Here is a 19,515-nt window from a genome sequence, read left to right on the forward strand (position 1 = left end):
AGGGCCTCCCAATCCCTGAGAGCCCAGGTGCTAGGGGCTGAAGGATCTGGAGCAGCTCACCTTCCTCCACTCTTTCTTTTCCTCCTTCTTTGTGAAGACTGTATGGACCCACCAGATCTTGGTGAACATGGAGCCATAGCCCAGGCTAAAGCCCAAACCCAGGAGCCAAAGGCGGGCCTAGGAAAGGAGAGAGGGCAGGAGAGAATAGGGCAGGGCAGCAGGTGAGCAGTGCTAGGATGGGGCAGGGCTGTAGGAGGGAATGGATGACCAGACTGGCAGGATGCAGCTGGTAGGGGCTGGGTGGGGAAGGTGACTGGGCAGCAGACAGTCTCTTTGCACTTTGCCACCTGGATAATCTTGCTAAAAAATGGGTTTTAATAGCCAATCACTTCTGACTGTTCCCCAAGGCCTGCAGATTGCAACCTGAACACCTCCAGATGTGGCATGAGACCCTTTACAACATGGTCCCACCCACCTTTCCAGCCTCTTCTCCCCCCAGGGCAGGACCCTTACCTGCCCCAGACACTCACCTGCCCCGTGCTCCAGCCCTGCTCAACTGCTTGCTTGCTTACCCTTGCCCTTGATCTACTCTCTTTTGTGCCTCTGCTACCCACAGGACACTCCCTCTGCTCCTGGAGTAACCCTCTTTTATTTCTCCAGCCGACAAAAGCCCCTGCATCCTTCACAATTTACATGCCGCCTTTGGTGACGTCCACGCAGCCACTCGGACAGTCAGCTGCTTTCTCTTCGCTCCCACAGCAGATCCCTGCTCTGATACCTCTTGTGTGTCACTGCTAATTATCTGCTTTCCCACTGTATTGGGTCTCTCTGAAGAATTGTAGGTGTATGTATGTGCAAATGCCATGTGTACAGACGTGTGATCAGGATAGGTACAGAGCAGAGGAGCAGAGGTGAAGAGAGAGAATGAGCAGGAAAGAGAGGGGCAGTATTTCCCACCAGCATAAGAGAGAATCAAACAAATATTGCCGCTGAAGCCAGGCTTACTCTGTAGCCCCAGAACCTTCCATGTGCCAAGAGTCCCACAGGGCCTCCTCCCTGTGTGAGAGCAGTCCCTTCCCCCCAGTTCTCCCTGCTGTTGGTTCAGATCCCCGCCTCCGTCCTTCCCAACCACAACTAAGGCTCCCACGGGAAGTCCCCAGTTCTTGTTCTCAGCCCCCGCGCCACAGACAGGCCACCATTGTCCGAGGGTTCTCTGTGCAGACCCCCTTCCTGTGCCTTCAATACCTCCCCACCCTTCTCTGCAAGGCATGCCATGGCAACCTTGGAACCGACAAGCCAGCTACAGAATGAAAAAGTCTGGAGGCACAGAAAGAAGGGACAGAGCCAGACAGAGATCAGAGGGCGATGTCAGGAGAAGAACTAGGGACAAGGAGGAAAGACAAGGAGGAGAGGCAGGGGACGGTGCATCACAGAAGGCATTCCTGAGGCGGCGGGCCGGAGAGCCATGCTGTGGCAGGAGACCTGCCACCCCCTCCTCACCTGGCAGACGAAGGGGAACTGACTTCTCCCGATGTGGTAACCATCCAGCCCGAGGGGGAAGACGGCAGCTAATGCTAGTGAGCAGCCCACAGCAGTCAGATTATTCAGGTTGGGCTGTGAGTTCTGGATATAACTAGGGCAGAGGCGGAAGGGTGGGAGAGATTGAAGAGCAGAATTACCCTCCTCTCTAGGGAGGCTCAGCTCCCCAAACACCCCGCAACGGCCTGACCCCAACCTCAGGACCAGGAGACAAAGCAGGCGGCCTTGGAGCTGGCATCAGAGACAAAGCCAGTTCGGTCATGGGGGCCGACAGACGGCTTCCCGGGCACAGGACCCTGCCACACACACACTCTTTAGAGCCCTAAATTATGTTACCTGATCCCAAAAGCTTTTTTATTTTTCCATTAGCTGCTTTGGAGCAGGGATGGGAGTTATACCTGGCTTCCCCCTTTTCGTTCCCAGTTGTCACTGGGCAAACACTAATCCAGAGTGGCAACCTCAGAGACGCACGGCCTCAGGAGCTACATACATTCCTTCTCACTCCCTTCAAGCAAATGACAGTTATCTTGGAGAAGCAGACAGGACAGGGAAATGTCAGAAGAGAAACTTACCGGACATGGGAGTTATAGATGTTAAAGGACAGACAGACAACAGCTAGAACAATGCCCAGGCTGGAGAGAACGGAGACGGAGATAAAGAGTTTCTGTGACAGGAAGCGGAACGTCTTGATGACCAAGGTCTGGTCAGCTGGAGGGGACCCTCCTGCGTGGCACAGGGGAGGGGGAAGAGAAAGGAGGAAGGACAAAGGCATGAAGGCGGGACAGGAGAAAGGAGAGAAGGACCAAGCTGCTGATGGGCACCCAGGTCTTAACTCTGAGGGCAGGAGGCCCTAACTGCCCTGAATCAGGGCTTGCTGCAGCCCAAATGCTCTTTGATTCTGGGGCTCTTAGGAAGCAATCAGAAATGAGACAAGAAGATGGAGCTAGAGGCTGAGCTGTATCACCAAAGTTGTAGTCTTTTTGGTGTTGCTTTTTGTTCTTTGTGTTTTTTCATCTTTCTTTCAGGAAAGAAAAATGGAAGGGAAAGAGGGGGATACTAAGAAATAAATTTTATGAGGTCTCTTACAACTCAAATCAGAAGCTGCAAAAGACAGTCATAGAGTCATGAAGCTAAAATGCCTCAAAATAGAGTCTGGCCTCCTAACCTTAGGAGGAATTTTCTTTAAAAAAAAAAAAAAAAACTGATCTGTGATTTTAACCCTAGCTAGGTGATATTCCCAAAGGTGTTTCTCAGTTATTATTAAAGGGAAGCTCAAAGTTGTCACAGAATTCACAGAAAGCGGGGGGGGGGGGGGGGGGGGGTGGGAATGACTAATTTCAATTTGCTGAGCTTTAAAAAAAAAAAAAAAGGCATAATTTAGGCCATGAAGCATTTATAGCAATACAGAACACTGTCCTAAATTCAAATTATAAAAAAAAAATTCAGAACTCCAGCAGTGCTGAGAACTACTAGATTTCAGCTGGGCAGGGCAGATGGCAGCTGTCTTCCATGGCTGTGCCCTTCCCCCTCCTGAAGACACCAAGCCTTTTTTTGATCAATAGAGTCCTCATTTTGCCTACCTTGAGTATATTTCCCATTTCCTATTATTTAGCCCACCAAGCACACAAGGAATATAATTGCTTCCTTTCTCTCCTTAAAAAGCACATTTTAACAGAAGACAATTAAATGAGGTTTTACGTCCTCTCCTACAATTTAAGTAACCATCTTCCTAAGAAAGCTAAGAGGCAACTTAAGGCTTGAAGTAGCTGATTCAGATACATCAGGTCACCAGAACATCTGGGAAACCCAAATGGAGTTTTCATTTCCCGCCCCCTGGACCTAATCCCTAGTCGTCCCAGGAATGTACTATTTTTAAGAATGCGTTGCTACCCACCACCTATACCCTCTCCAAATGCACCAGTCTCTCCTACCCACATCTTGGAGGTTTTATTCCCTTTCTCAGAAACCCAGCCCCTGGTTCATTTCAACCCCATGGTACCAACCACCCCACCCTCATTCAAACACAGTATTCATCAATGGTTCAGAAGGGTTAAAGGAAATTATAAACAAGACCCACTTACCAATCCACTTATCTGTTTTGGACCAGGAAAGGTCATCCTTGGTGCTGTCATAATAGCCAATCTTCTTGTAGCTGCCACCTGGACAGATGATAGGAGTAACCACAGGTAGGTGACAGCTGATCCCAAGCATTCTCAACCTCCCACTTCCCTAAAGTAGATCTCTGTGGTCATATCTGATTCTCCCTTCACCTGAGCCCCCAAAGGATACTTGGAAGGATCTGGGGGCCACTTGAAACAGTGATCTGATTGAAAAGCACTATAGGGTGGATTCCAAGGCAACACAAAGAAATTGTTGTTTAGTCACTCAGTCATGTCTGACTCTTTTGTGACTCCATGGACTTGTAGCCTGCAGGCTCCTCTGTCCATGGGATTTCCCAGAAGAATATTGGAGTGTGTTGCCATTTCCTTCTCCAGAGAATCTTCGCGGTTCAGGGATCAAACTCATGTCTCCTGCATTGGCAGGCACATTCTCTACCGCTGAGCCACCAGGGAAGCCCACACAAACAAACAAGAATATCTTATATGCTTTAAGCCCTTCAGTGAAGAATGCTGCACAGGATGTCTGCCACCCATTCCACGGGCTCACACCTCAGGAAAATGTCTCTCACTGTGATTCTGGCTTAAAAATCTTTAAACATGTTTCTGCTTATTCTTCCTCTCCTGATAGAATCACAAGATCTATTTTCCCAGAGGCTTTCATTTTAATTTTAGAAATTTCTCTTCCATTGACTTGGCTTCTAATTTCTTACACAAGTTGCATCTGCCTCTTAAAAAGCCACAAAGTAAAATTCAGCCACTCCTAAGATTTCTAGAGCTGCCCCAGTTACCATAACTTTTTCTTCTAAAGCCAACTCACAGCCCTTGGACCGTGGCTGAAGTCTATTCGTTTTTGTCCTGGTTACAAAGATCTGAGAGAATGTAGGAGGTCGGGAGAAGGAAAAGAAAAAAACTTTTCACAGGAGGCCAAGAAATGGTTCTTTTGGCCCTGCTCTAAGAGTCTGAGTGGAGTGGAGTTGAAAAACTAATTCACAAGTTTTGCAAATAGCTCGCTGTTTGAAGTTATAAGCATATACCATCTAGAAAAGCCAAACTAGATGTACTGCAGAAAAATTAGAGCTAATTGTTTACATATCAAGGAAATACAATAGGTTCCCTTTAAAAATAGCATGTTTCCTAGATTCAGCTTTCCTTGGGTCCATGAATATGCCGCTAACAAGTCATGAATCCCTCAAGTCACCCACCAGAGGGAAATTTCTCAAATCAAAATGGGGGCCATTAGGGGAAAAGAGTGGTGGTTTTCAATTTGCATGCACAACCACTGCAACTCAAAGAAATTCACTCATCGCTAAGCTTTTTATTATCAATATCATCATTATTTAAAAGCTTGGGGAACACGGAAGAGCAGGCAGGAGGTAGGGAGGCACCAAGGCAATGTCTTCATGTCTCCCAGGGCTCTCCTCCCAGACGGTATCCTAGCCCAGCCCCAGCCTGGCCCCCTGACTGACCTCCCCATCGCCCCACATCCCTATGCTCACCCTGCAGCTGCTCGATGAGCGTCCATGCCATCCGAGAGCCGCTGGCATCAAACACCACATGGCCCTGAGGGGGAGAAACATGTGGAGGAAGGCAAAGGGGATAAAAGCAAGAGCGAAACAAGAACATCAGGGCCTCTTTGAATCCTTATGTTTTTGAAGTAATTGAGCTTCTGAATGAATTCTATTTATGGCATTTGCCTGCATATAGGACATACCCCAGATGCCCATACCCTAGATTTTAGAAACATTATTCTTTGCAAAAGAAGCTTCACCCAGGAGATTTGAATGGGAAAAATCCCCAGATGGAACACCAGGGGACCTGGCCTCTGGCTGTGTGACCCGAGCAAGTCACCAAGTCCCTCTGGATGCTGATTTCCCCACTTTAAGAGGAATAAGGAGAGGATCTTTCAGGCTGCTTCCTCTATTAAAATCCTGTAATTTTCATCTGACTCATAAATATCGGGACTGAGAGAAGTGAGGGGAGAGGTTGGAGGAAATGGAATATATTATCGCTCTTCTAGACTTCTGTGGGGTTTTCTGGCTTGGGGGCTCCTACTTCCCTGGTCTGAGACTGATTATTGCAGAGAGGTAACTGAGACAGAAGGCATGTCTCCAGAGAGACTTCTCTGAGGTCTGAGGCCAGCAAAGGGGTTGCTGTAACTCACGGAAACACCCTCAAAGGACGAGGAGTTCATTGCCCGGTAGATTTGGTCAGTTATGGTCTGGTTGTTGTAGTTGAAGTCTTCCAGGCGCACGCCCGAACGGCCACCCCCTCCGGACGTCTTGTTGAGGGCCAGTGCTAAGGCCCAGATGGCATCATAGGCTAGGGGTGCCTCCTGGAAGCCTCCCGTCTCCTCGGGGTGTCGTTTTAGTCGTTTGGTCAGTTTCTCCACAAATTCCTGGGACGTCTAGGAAGGGAAGAACAGGTCAAAAGGATTGGAGTGGGGTGGGCTTCTGAGTCTGGCTCTGACACTTTGACTTGAATGGATGGTTTGTGTTCAAGTCGTCAGATTGAGCCTCTGTACATTCAACATCTTTAACTATACATGCGCATCTAAGATCAGAAGCTACTAGACTAGAGCAGGGGTTAACTGGTTCTGATGGCCTTAGTGTGCACAGCTGCAAGCTCAGAACTGCAAGCAGAGAAGTTTAATAAATAGATGCTCTGCATAATGAACAGCAGAGAGAATGAAATGAAAGCAGAGAGAGAGCAAAGCAAAGATGTGGCCCCGCCAGTGAGGAGCCGCAGCACTGGTGTTCTCTCAGCCTTCAGACTCTCCCAACAGAGCTGACGCAGGAACTAACAGCTCCTCCAAGTCTGAAAGAGCCCAGAAAAGGTGACACCACAGCCTTCCTCACTCTGTCAACCAAAAAGATTTTTCTTTAGCGTGCTAACTTCCTGCCATCCTCATGTGCTTTCAGTTCACTGTCTCTTGGATGGTTTTCAGAAGACTAGGGGCTGCAGAAACACCCTTCACACGTTTGAAGTCGATTATTCAATCCCTACCCACACCCCTCCCAACCTTACATCTTCTTTTTCCAAGAAAACTAAAAAGAATAAGAGCTCCTTTAACTCTGTCATGAAATGGATCAAGAGAGCTGAATTTCTATACCCGGCAGTAACACTGTTTACCTAAATGACTGCAAGTAAATTGCTTCTTTTTTTGGAACTGTCTTCTACATAATGGGGAAAATCATGTCTGCCCTTCCTTACCGCCCAGAAACCATACCAGGAAAGGCTCAGTGTCCACCTCTTGACAAGGCACAGCTAACACACAGGGGCACCACACAGCTCTGTTTAGACTTGGAATGTGTTAACATATATACATGGGCTTCCCTGGTGGCTCAGACAGTATAGAATCTGCCTGCAATGCAGGAGACCAACATACATACATACTCTAATGAAGGGATGAATAGATGAATGAAGAATAAATATGAATCTCTGTTCCAGATGCCCCGCCTACTTTCCCTTCTATTCAGCTTTCTGGAGACACGGGGGAATGGGAAATACAAAGGATGTGCAGTGTGCTAAGGCGGAAACAGCCCAGGATTGAAGACAGGGCGGCCTGTGCTCTGCTCCTCCTGAGGACAGTACCAGGGTCTCTTCTGCTCCTAATCCTCAGCATCCAGCACTGTGCCCCACCCATTCTGGACAAACAACAAGTGTCTATAGATGAAGGCAATGAAATGTGATTATCTATATATCAACACCCACTCAATGTACACCATCAAGAGTGAGCCCTCTGTAAACAATGGACATTGAGTGTTAATGACGTAGCAGTATAGGTTCATCAGCTGTAAACACTCTGGTGGGGAATGCCGCTAATGCAGGAAGCAGGGAGTGGGGCAGGGAGCATATAGGAAACCTCTGTGTCTTCCTCTCAATTTTCCTGTGAACTTAAAAACTGCTTCCAAAAAAACCATCTTTGGACTTCCCTTGTGGCTCAGTGGTAAAGAATCTACCTGCCAATGCTGGAGACATGGATTCAAACCCTGATCCAGGAAGAATCCACATGCCGAGGAGCAACTAAACCCATGTGCCACAACTATTGAGCCTGTGCTCTAGAGCCTGGGAGCGCATCTACTGAAGCCTGCATGCCTTAGAGCCCATGCTCCACAACAAGAGAAGCCACCACAATGAGAAGCCCACACATCACAGCTAGAGAGTAGACCCTGCTCACTACAACTAGAGAAAGCCCACACAGCAATGAAGACCCAGCACAGCCAAAATAAATAAATAAAATTATTTTTCAAAAAACCATCTTTAAGAAAAATGTCCACTGGATCGATAAATGGAAAGATGCCTTATAATTCCAAATAATCCACCAAGCTGCTATTTAATCTCAAACAAGTTATTAGATTTCACTATGGAGTTATTCAGGCTTCCCTGGTGGCTCAGTCAGTAAAGAATTTGCCTGCAATGCAGGAGACCTGGGTTTGATCCCTGGGATGGGAAGATCCCCTAGAAGAGGGCATGGCAACCCACTCTAGTATTCTTGCCTGGAGAATCCCCATGGACAGAGGAGCCTGGCGAACTACAGTCCATGGGGTCGAAAAGAGTCAGACACAACTGAGCAACGAAGCACAGCACATGGAGTTATTTGGCTTTAAAGTGGGAGTGATATTAACTACCTTGAAAAGTTGTTATAAGGATGAAATTACAATATTATAAAATGCTGAATATAACGTTACATTTTCTCTTTCAACCTCCTCATTATTACCAATATTCAAATCTGTAATTCCAGCTCAATATTTCAAGTCCTAAATCTCTGTCTCTAAGGCATTTGTAACTATATAATCAGTAATCTCAAATTAAAAATATCTAAGAATAAGCTTTATTTTTCCAACACTCCCCAGTATATAGGACTGAAACCTTAGGATCACCTTAGACTCTTTCAAATCACCGAGTCCTCTTAATACTTTTGTGCTGAAATGTTTCATTAATATCACTTCTTATACAGAATAATGTTCATCATAATTATAGCTGATATCTACATTGCTCTTATTATTGTCCTCGTATATATCAACTTATTTAATTCTCAGATAACCCAATGAGGTAAATGCTATGTACCCTCATTTTAGAAAGTGACAAGGAACCTGAGACACAGAACAGTTTCACCTGCTTGAAGGTATGCTGCTAGCACATGGCTGAGCTAGGATTCCAATCCGTTCAAAGTCCATTCGCTTCCAACTACCCTGTAAACTGGAATGTCTCTCTCCAATAGCACCTGCTCAGCAGATAGCAACTAGCCTGAGCAACCTGTCAGCCTCCAAGCCCATCCAGCCTTCAGTTCAAAGTAAACCCGCATCCAAAAATCACTCAGACAGGAAGGGAATCATCTGCTCTGTGTGTCACTCTACCCAGCCCCGATCCTCATACTCCCCTGGCTTCAGGTCACCACCACTAACACACTTGGATACGGGGAGCACCACTGCCCCCAGGCATGACTAAAATTACCAAAAAGTCTCTCCCCTTTGGGTCAGCAATGATAGCTATATATTTTCAAATAGAAATGTTATAAGGCGGCTTAAGGAAAACGACAAAAATTCCACAAAACCCATAGAAAATAGTGAATTATTAATGAATTACCCAAGTACCAATGTATGATACTAAATTTTTAACAGTCCTGTTGGCAGTCTCTATATGTGAGAACAGATGTCCAATGGTGATCTAAAATGTATATCCTGAGGTAGATTTTTATTTTCTACTGTACCCAACTCCTCTATCCCAACCAGAATTTACTTACAATCTTTTTTTAATTTTCCAGACTCTTTAAAATCATTTATTTAATTAATTTTTATTTTTTGGCCTCTCCTGGTGGCATGTTGGATATTTTCCTGACCAGGGATGGAACCCTCCTGCCCTGAACTGGAAGCATGGAATCTTAACTGCTGGAATGCCAAAGAAGTCCCCATATCTTATCCCCAGGTATACTGCCTCATACCTGAGCTCTAGTACAGCTCCAGCCTGGAGCTATTTTTCTCCCAAACCACTCTAATCCACTCTCCCATATGGCTCCTAAAAACTCTTTCTCTAAACCAGAATTTCTCAGTCTCTGCACTATTGACATGTTGAGCAGGATAATCCTTTGTTGTGGGGATGATCCTTTGCATTGTAAGTTATTTAGAAGTATTCCTGGGGACTTCCCTGGTGGTCCGGCAGCTAAGACTCCACATTCCCAATACAGGGGGCTGGGGATCGATCCCTGGTCAGGGAACTAGACCTCACATGCCACAACTAAGAGTTCGAATGCCACAACTAAGACCCAACACAACCAAACAAATATTTAAAAAAAAGAAGTAGTATTCCTGGCCAACTCATTAGAAACCAGTTGTGACAACCAAAACTTCCCCTAAATACTGCAACCTCTGATTGAAAAACACCGCACTACCAGGCCTCAAAGTGTGGTCCCCAGACCAGTAGCATCAACATCTCAGGGAACTTGTTGAAATGTATTAAGTTCCAGTCCCACTCCAGACACACTGAATCAGAACTTCCAAGGGAAGAGCCCAGTCATGGTTCTGATACAGGCTAAAGTTTGAGAACTATTGATCTAAATGCAAGGCCTTCCTTACAGAGAGAAGGCAACTCTGCTTTTCTTCTAAATCTCCTTCATTCTGGGTGGTAGGCTCCATCCTTGATTCTGATCCACTTCTCTTGGTCCTATCTGATCCATCTATAACCTTGTGTCTAGTTAATTATTAAGATGGCTTCTACACTCTGAAAAATCTTGGCCTCTTCATCTGGCATTTTAGGCTATCAAGCAGGCCTAGCAATACCTCTAGACCTCAAAGGCAGGCACCATCTTTCTCTAGAGACCAAGAGTCAGAAAGAGATCCTCCAACTCAAAAGCCCAGGGGCCTATATATGCCCAATCAAATCCCTGTTTCCTATCAGGGCAGAGGGGCAGAAGGCACTATTGGCAGGTCCTGGGCTCAGGGCACCAACCAGCTTTTCTGGCTTCAGTTACCACCTCCTCTACTTCCCCAGGGTCTCAGGACAACTCACCTCTCAGGTGATCTACATGGAAACGACATAGCAGAATTTTTCTATCATAATTTTTCAACAAGATCCCTTGAAAATGTCACAGCACAGTATCCATGATTAAAGTACACATAGCAACTGACCCTTCCATCACAATCCACTGCCAGAATAAACTTCCTGAATCTTATCTCTCTCTTGCTCAAGAACTGTCATCTGCTAAACAGTGTTAGCTGATATAAGGGCAAGCTTTTTAGTGAGACTTCAAGGTTTTCCATGGGAGGTGACAGAGCAGATGGTTTCGAGTTAGATTCAACTAGAATTCAATTCCAGCTTCACCACTCAGCAGCTGGTGACCTGTGATAAATCACTTAACCTCTCTGAGTCTCAATTTCTTGGTCTATAAGATAGAAATGAAAAATCTACATCAGAATATCACTATGAGAGTCACTGAAATCATGTGTCTAAGCTCCTGGTTTACTATATAAAAGTGATTATTACTACAGCATTTTAAAAAGATAAGACATTCTCAGGACTTCCATGGCAGTCCAGGGGTTAAGATTCCATACTTCTGATGCAAGGGCCACAGGTTCAATCCCTCATCCAGGAATTAAGATCCTACATGCCTCGCAGTGTGGCCAAAAAAATAAAAAATAAATAAGATATTTATATGGTTTTACAGTTATTCACGTGCTCCTAGAATGCTCTCCAAGGCAGGTATTCCAGATCTGGGGCTATACCTGAATAATAAGCAGACACATAGGTTTCCCTATCAAGCTCAGCCAAGACTCTCATACTCTTTAGTGCAGTCCTGAACCAGAAAGGAGGCTCCCCACCACACCACACCCTACCCACTTGTGCCCCTCACCTCTAGGCTGATTCCCACATCAACCAGTGTGTCTTTTAGCCCAAGGTCTGTCACTAACCAGCTATCTGCAGCTAACTGATTTCAAAAATCCCTTCTGCATTTAAAATTCTAAAAGAAAATCATTTTTTAAAAAGCATCAGGAGCCAAGCTAATTGAGTATCAATCAAGAGTGAATATTAAGCAACTCTAAAGTGCTCTGAAGTCACCAAGAAAATAAAATAAATTTTTGCCCAGGAACAGCGCTCCTATAAAGGTGTGCTTGCAGATGCAGCATCTATATTGTCATTAATACCTCTCCCTCATTTGACTTCTTGCCAACTGCTCCTTGTTTCCATGGGAACAGCCCTGCAACTCATCAGGGGCCCACTGAATGTACCACTCTCTTAAGTCCCTCTTTCCTGCCCAAGGAAGTCATGGCAGAGATGGAATCCATAGAAAACACAATGCACAAGTTGAGGGTGAGCAGAGGCCCCTTGCCCTCCTAAACCTCCAAGCCCCATAACTGCTCCCCACCTAAGAGATTCCCTCAGTCCCTTCCTCCTGCCCAGGGGTCACCTTCTAAGTCCTCACACACTCACCATGTTGGAAATGCTGCGAGTGTTGGCCGGGTTCAGCATGACGATCTCAGTGGTGATGTGGCCCTCCACCGCCTCGGTCATCTCGTCAACTGTGCAGTTGATGGATGGGTCATAGATCTTGAACCAATTGTCAGCATACCACCCGATGAGGAACCAGACATACTTCTTCCCAAAGAGCCGCTCCTTGTACACCTGAGTGCAGAGGAGGAGTGGGGCTGGGTCTTCGTTTCATTGCTTTGTCTTATCTCACATGACACTATTCAGCCTCTTTGGATTCAGAGAAAAGCAGAGCATTGAAAAGAGAAATCTACAAGTCTGGGGGTAATGGGGAAGGTTCAACTACTTCTCCTTCTAAGTGTCTCCCAGCCTCTATTTCTGAGTGGCCATTTCCAGCCAGACAGGAAAGATGAGATTCTTCCGGCTCCTCTGGAAACACAAAGTGATAGGAAAATGAGACCCGGAGAGAGTGTCACGTGTGTGAGAGGCCAAGATGTGGAGTCAGAGCCAACAGACAGGAATTTCTCATTAATCTTATCCTCTGATCATTTGCTCAGAGAGGCAAAGAGGAGAGCCCAGGAGACACCCAAGGCAAAGAGCCCACCCAGCACCCCTCCTTTCTCAGATTCCAACTCCACCTCACAAAAAACTTTCCGGGCTTCAGTCTCATAGAAAAGTCCCACGATGATCCGGGCATCCTGGCGCTATGAAATGGAGAAAGAATAGAGCTCCTGAGGGATGCAGGAAGGGGCCAAGGCAAGCACTTTCACAGCTTTGACTTCCTGTCCCAAGGCACTCAGTGCAGGGGTCTGTTTGATGAGTAGTGGATAAATGTCAACTACAGGATGAAGCTAACCTTCCCCGGGAGATGCTTATGCCTCAAAGAATCAAAATTATGTGACTTGATGCAGGTGTTAGCTAATGCTACAATGGTAATCAAACTGCAATAGATTAATGTACCAAATCAACACATTACACTTCTTAAATTTATACAACATTGTGTGTCAATTATATTTCAATACCAAAAAAAAAAAAAATCCAACCCATCCCTGTCTGCCTCTTTTCCCACCCACTACTGTTCCCCCCACCCAGACCCTTACAGGCTGGGCCCACCAGCCCCCACCAGCCCACCTTAAGGTTTTTGACGGGCACAGCTGGATCCGAGAAGAAACTCTGACGGAAGGTAATCTCGATTCCAGCCTCCTTAACCCGTTCCTCCAGGTCGTCCAGAGTCTTGGGAGGGGATGAGGAACAAACAGAGGAAGCACAGGGTGCACAGTGGAGTAAAGCCTGGAGGTGTCGCCTGGGACCACATACTCAGAACAAAGGAAGAGCGGTTCTGAACCAACAGCTCTGTCCCCTGTGGGAAGAGTTTGAAGGAGAGCTTCTGGGGTCTTAGGACATGGTTTCCTGCTGGGAAGGTGCTTGGTGAATCCCTCCTGAGGCTCTGAGTCCAGGGAAGTCACCCCATCACCCCACCCCTGCCTGACAGCAAAAATTGGGGAAAGGAAAACAGAAGAACCAGGAAAAGACAAGGCAGAGTCTGGTCTAGGCAGGATGATGTCAACCTCAAGAGGCAAGTGGGCAGATAGACAAAAGGATCAGAGAATGTCCTGAGTCACTGAGAAGGTTGGGGGAGGATTAAAGAGTCACCGAACACGAGAGTGAATAGAGGACCCAAAGAATAGAATTAAAGAGAGGGAGCAGACTGTCTTCTTCGGGTAAAGAGCCAGGTATTTCCTTTCTACTCCCCTCAAGTCTCCCTTTTCCCCCTCCACCTCTCCCTGCATGTCTGCACCTCCGCGTCAATTAGGAACCACGTGCATGCATGTGTCTGTCTGCCTCTCTCTTTTCTCCCTCCCCCCTGGCTCCCTCTCTATTCCCTCTCTTCCCATCACACACGCCCACCACCTCCCCTGGAGAGCCTCTGGAATCTACTACCTCCCCAGGTTCTAGTTTCATATTCTCTCCCTCATCTTACTTCAACTTTAAAATGAACCTACTTTAATAGAACTGGGTTGCTTGGAGTCTATCTGTCTGGGGGATAGAGGCATCAAAGCAGGGAAAAATTAAAGATCCTAAAATCAAAAAGTTGGAGAGGGTCCTGAAAACCCAGCTGGTTCACTCCTCTGGTTACAGGAAGAACATGCACTTAGCCCACTCAGAATGTGTCCTCTCTTGATAAAGAACCAAGGTCTTTGCCCCCAAAAAGAATCCCGTGTCGCATCCCTCTGGGCTGGGATTTGAGCCCAGCCACCCATCACCCCATCCATCCTCACCGAGGTGAAGACCTCGGTGGTCTGCTGGATGGTGGCGATCTTCTTCCAGCCCCATTTCTCGAAGAGTTTCACCCGGGTGGGATTGTGGAGTGTGGCCGATGGATGAGTTCGGAAGAAGGTAGGAAAGCGTTGTCGGTTCGACAGGGCCGGTGAGCTGGAGCCGTAGGAAAGCTACGAGAGGAGGGACAGCCTTCTGTCCCAGTGTGTTCCTGGCAGCCTCACTAAGAGAGCTCCTTCCACCCTTCCCTGCCTCTGGGCTTCTCTCCCTCACTCTCACCAAGCTTCCCTACTTCTGCCCAAGGAAAAGTGATTCTCAAAAGCCCCCTCCTTCAGGGTACCCTTTCACTCATCTGCCTTCCATTCCTTCTGATGGTGAGCAGGTCAGCTGCAGCCCTGTCAGGCCACTGCTGGTAGCAGGCCAACTAGCTCAGGTCTCCAAAGGACTCTGATTTTGGAAGCATGGCCACTGTGGTCCTCAATACACCCCCCTCTTTTGTAAATGGCCCAAGAGGGGACAGCCCCACCTTCTGGCCCTCAGGGCCCCGCATACCACAATGAGGTTCCACATCCTGGCAGCCTCAGCCACGAGCGTGGAGACGGAGCTGCATCCAGGCATGAGGATGATCTTGATGGGGTCGTTGTAGAGCAGCTCATACAGGTACTTGGTGGCTTGGCCCGGGTCACACTGCACAAGGGCGAGGATGGAGGGGGTAATGGGAAGCTCCCCCAGGGCTCCTCCCCTCCCTGCAATTCCTACTCTCTTCTTTTCCCCAACAACCTAGTCACTTGCCTAGTTACCCATCCCCGTGCTGAATCTCTTCTCATTATCTCCATTTCTTCTCTTTCCTGAGTCTCCTTTCCCCTCATTCGTGAAACACCCTTCTCTGCCTCCCACCTGGCACCTTACCCGCACCCTCTCCTGCATGCCCTCTGCCAGTGTGCATGCAAACACTGCCTTCCCTCCTCTCAGCGCATCCTCAGACACCCCCTAGCCCACCTTCCCTCGACGACCCCCTCCCCTTTTCCTTAGGTTTCTATGCTCCAAACACCTGTGAGTAGAAAAGAGTCTGCAGGAATATGAATAAATTTTCCCCCAAGTCCCCAGACAGCCTTTTGAAAACCATATTATGAAAAGTCCTCCCTCACCTCTGCAAACTCCCTCTCCCACCTGCTAGTTTTTTTTTCCTCCCTCTTCTCTTTTCAGGGCTAAAGACACACAAACAGGAGAGAACAGGGACAGACCCCCAGGGGGTCCTGGCTCAGTGGATTCATGCCCTCCTGCTGGGCTCTGACATTTGGTGCATTGGGAAAAAAGACTTTCAGGGGCAGAAGGGGGTGGGGAGAAAGAAGGATGAGGGAAGAGCTGGGGAGAATAAATAGAATGGGATGCTTGAGAAACCAGATGCTTTCAGGGGTGCCTGCAAGAGAGGGACAGAGCTGGGAAAGTAAACAATGCAGAGAGCTCGAGGGGTGGAGGGGAAGTGAGGGGAGGAACAGCCAGCCGTGGGGCTCCCACTGCCTGTTCCCCTCCTGCTGAAATATGACATTTCAGAAGCTGCTGGAGCCCCAAAGGAAGGGGGGAAGAAATGGAAGCCAGTGGGGAGCCAGGGCAGAGGGGACAGACAGGAGGACTGGGGAGGGTGACGGAGGGCAGGGCAAGTAGAAGGAAATAAAGAAGGCCCCCTAGGGCCTGCTCACTTCCCACTGAGGCCTGACATTTGGGACACGGTGGGAAGTTGGAGAAGGGGGAGTCAGGGGAGGCTGGCCCATAGAAACTCCCTGCTGCCCACCCAGGCCTACCCCTGCTAAGGGCAGCGTTCAGTGTCTGCTCAACTGCATGTTTTGAAGGTTCTGCATCCCTCTCACTTGGGCATATTTGTGTATCTTTACCATCCTCACGTCCCAGCTTCCTGCATCTATCACTCCAGATCCTGCCCCCAGCTTCTCCCAAGGGTCCTCAGTGGCCCTCCCTTTCTTGTCTGAGGGGAGGTTATTAGGAACCATGAGGACATATAAGAACACATAAGATACGGACAAACAGGACAATGTCCAGGACCCTAATGTCTTTCCTTCTGTTTCCTGTTTCCTTCCCTACCTTCCCTTGCACTCCTTCCCCCTTCCACACTCTATCCATCACTGCACACTCCCTTGGCCACATGATTCTCACCCTCTCCCCAATAGACCAGATCTGTCTTCCTCTCTCTCCTTTCCTCTCTCTCCCAAGGAGCAAGGATCCGGATTTGCAGGCAGGAAACGACACATTCCAGTTTGTCTGCCTTTTCATCTCCCCCTCGCCGCCTCTGCTATTTTCTCCTCCATCTCCCTTCTCTCAGGTCCCCATCTGCTCCCCAACACCTCCAGGGAATCACCTGTCATGGTGGATGAGTTGGAGCTCTCATCCAGGGCTCCCCTAGCTCCCCACGATCCCTTATCCTAAAGCCTGCACCCATCCCTCCCTGTCCCTCTCCCCAGATTCCCACTCCCATAGCCAATTACCATTCTTCTAAACTGACTCCTCCATGGGATCTGACCCTCTTTCTCGTCCTGCCTCTCCTACACTAACTAGTTCTTTTCCTGTGTCCTGCTACCCTTCCTATAGGCATCCTGGGGTTAGCCACATAAGATTTTTATTGGTGAAAATGCAGACCCTTGGGACTCATCCCTGACCGAGGAGTTAGAATCTGGATTCTTAACAAACTTCTCTGGTGAGGCTTAGGTACACTGAAGTTTGAGAATCACTGTGAAAGTGTCAGAAGAGATTCAAAGTTCCAGAAGAGTCCTTGTACCCTCTCCTACTCAAGCATCCCATCTTCAGCCCCACCTCTGCCCCCTCCTCCCTCACACAGGTATTTCTAGGTGTACACTGCTGTTCTAAAGAATGACTATAAATGCCCAGTCCACCCCAGGTGTAAGATCACCAGGTGCTCACCCACCCCTGTGCTCTTTCACTCTCCCCCAAACCCTTAAGTCTCTGGGGCCTTCTGGGAGAAATGATAGATTTGAGATCCCAAATCACCTTGCTTGCCTGGGCCACATCCTCCCCCATACTCCTAGTCATTCATGGGGGGATTGGGGTGGGAAAGGAATCTTACAGAACTATCCCCTATTACCCCTGGACCTTTTCCCCTCTCCCACTTCCCCCTCTCCCTAACCCTACATTCCATTTCCCTTCTCACATCTTAAAAGGCCACAATGCTGCAGGGAAGTCAAACTCAAGAGCCAAGTTCCACAAGACATCCCAGGGTCTCAGGCTGTCACCACTCCTCTTGCTGGCCCCCCTCCCCCACTGCCATTCTTTCCTGTTCTTTCTCCTCCCTGCATTCTGACTTCTTGCCATCCCCATGCTCTTGTGGGGGCTCCTGTGTAGACCTCTAATCCCCTTCCTTTTCCTAGCGCCTCTGCCCATCTCTTGACCATTAGCCTTCCTGACTACAGTAGACCACAAAACAATTCCACGATCTAGGAATCCACAACAGGGTTGCAGATGAAGGGATGAGAAAGAGTCAGGTGGGGACCCAAGCTTCCGTGCTGTTTGTTGTGATAAATAAACTAGAGCACTCAAGTCCCTCAACATTTTCCTGATTGGGTCCCTATTCCTTCCGCTCCAACCTGCTGCCAAGATTTACCTTGTTACCATGGTAAATGTAAACCCCTGATCCAGCTCCATTCCCTCCATCCCCCAACCCACCCCAGGGTTAGTTTACTCCCAGGAGGAACCAGATCAGCTTGTTCCCTAAACCCATCACCAGTTTCTCCAGCTACCCCCGACTTGGGCACTTCCAGAGGTCTCGGAGAACAGAAAGGTCTGCCTTGCAGCGTGATTAACCACCTCGATCCCCTAGACCCTCATCTTGAACCTCCAGCCTCTGCCACTCTCCCCAAGCTCCCACATCCCCCGCCTATCTCCAGCTAGTCACACATAGGAGGGGTCTGCCTGGCAATCGCAGAAGCGGCTCAGACTAAGGCACGTGCAGCAGGCCCCCTGCCCCCACCCAGCCTCCACCCCCCCACCCACCCACTCCCCTGTCCGGGGCTACCTTGCTGTCGTGGTGGATGAGCTTGAGCTCATAGTCCGGCAGGATGTCCCTGCGGCTATTCACGTCCTCCAGGGCCATCTCCACCGCGGGCTGGCAGGCCTGGCCCCCCGGCCAGCCCCCGCTCATGGGAAACAGCGCCCCGATGTACACAGCGCGCCGTTCTGAGGAGGGGTGCGGGGGGACCCGCGGGTGAGGCCGCGGGAGATGAGGGGAGTGGGAGGCCCGCATCGGAGTCACCCCCGCCGCCAGCACCACCAGGAGCAGCAGTGGCCACCCCACCCCGGGAGAGGGGGCCCCCGGACCCATGGCAGGGGGCGGGCGAGGGGGTGGGAGCTGCTTGCGGAGGGGGACGAGCTCAGGGGGGACACTTTTCCTGGGGAGGGCTGCTGAGGGGCTCTCGGGGAGGCGCCTCCATCCCTGGTTTTGTGCGGAGGAGGGAGATAGGGTCTCGGGAAAGCAGGGAAGGTTGGCTTCCTACGGCCCCCACGGCTCTGGCTCCCGCCACCGCCGCCGCCGCCGCCACCGCGGACTCTCCTCGCGGACTGACTGACCGACCGAGGGGAGGAGGAGGGAGAGGCAGGGCTGGGAGGGGGCTCTGACGTCACGGGCGGCGCGCGGCGGCGGGGAGGGGGTGGGGGGACCGAGTTGGGGAGGGAGGCAGGGGGCGGGGGCCGAGGCGAGAGCAGCTGAGGGAACCTCAGTCTGAGGGGAGGGGAGGAGAGGGGGCCGCGACCCCCAGGGTGACAGGGACGGACGGGGAAGGGGAGGGTCCCAACCTAAGGGAACGTTCGGGAAGGAGGAAAGAGGGCAAGGGGTGTGCCAGGAGGGCGGGGTGGGCGGAGGGAACCGCGGGAGGCTGAAGCTCTGAGGGGCGAGGGATGGAGACGCGAGGACGAGAGACGGACGCGAGAGAAAAGTGGCTGGCACCTGAGTGTCTTAATGGGGGTGTGAATAGATGGGGTGAAGGGCTGAGGGGTGGGGAAGAGGGCGATGGGAACGCTTTTGGAGAGAAAGGGAGAGCTGGGAGGGGAAGGCTGGGGTAAAGGGCGTGGAGGTGGGGGGTGCGGATGATGGGGACAGAGCAAGAGAACAAGGAGTTGGGTGGACAGAGTCTGGACA

At 49.4% G+C, this 19,515-nt stretch overlaps 1 protein-coding gene across 4 annotated transcripts in view; it reads right to left on the reverse strand.

Moving 5' to 3' along the window:
- GABBR1 (gamma-aminobutyric acid type B receptor subunit 1) overlaps window positions 1-19,515 on the reverse strand; it is a 29,013-nt gene that overhangs the window by 5,017 nt on the left and 4,481 nt on the right. For all 4 annotated transcript variants that reach the window (XM_044928333.2, XM_044928339.2, XM_025266978.3 and 1 more), the window contains 12 exons: window positions 18,397-18,557; window positions 14,910-15,044; window positions 14,360-14,530; window positions 13,212-13,313; window positions 12,719-12,784; window positions 12,084-12,275; window positions 5,821-6,063; window positions 5,156-5,219; window positions 3,621-3,698; window positions 2,112-2,262; window positions 1,501-1,633; window positions 61-177 (listed from right to left, as the gene is read on the reverse strand). In XM_044928333.2, the coding sequence (XP_044784268.1) occupies window positions 61-177; window positions 1,501-1,633; window positions 2,112-2,262; window positions 3,621-3,698; window positions 5,156-5,219; window positions 5,821-6,063; window positions 12,084-12,275; window positions 12,719-12,784; window positions 13,212-13,313; window positions 14,360-14,530; window positions 14,910-15,044; window positions 18,397-18,557 (1,613 nt within the window). The remainder of the gene's footprint in view (window positions 1-60; window positions 178-1,500; window positions 1,634-2,111; window positions 2,263-3,620; window positions 3,699-5,155; window positions 5,220-5,820; window positions 6,064-12,083; window positions 12,276-12,718; window positions 12,785-13,211; window positions 13,314-14,359; window positions 14,531-14,909; window positions 15,045-18,396; window positions 18,558-19,515) is intronic.

The sequence above is a fragment of the Bubalus bubalis genome, chromosome 2 (assembly GCF_019923935.1).
Source record: "Bubalus bubalis isolate 160015118507 breed Murrah chromosome 2, NDDB_SH_1, whole genome shotgun sequence".
NCBI classification, from domain to species: Eukaryota; Metazoa; Chordata; class Mammalia; order Artiodactyla; family Bovidae; genus Bubalus; species Bubalus bubalis.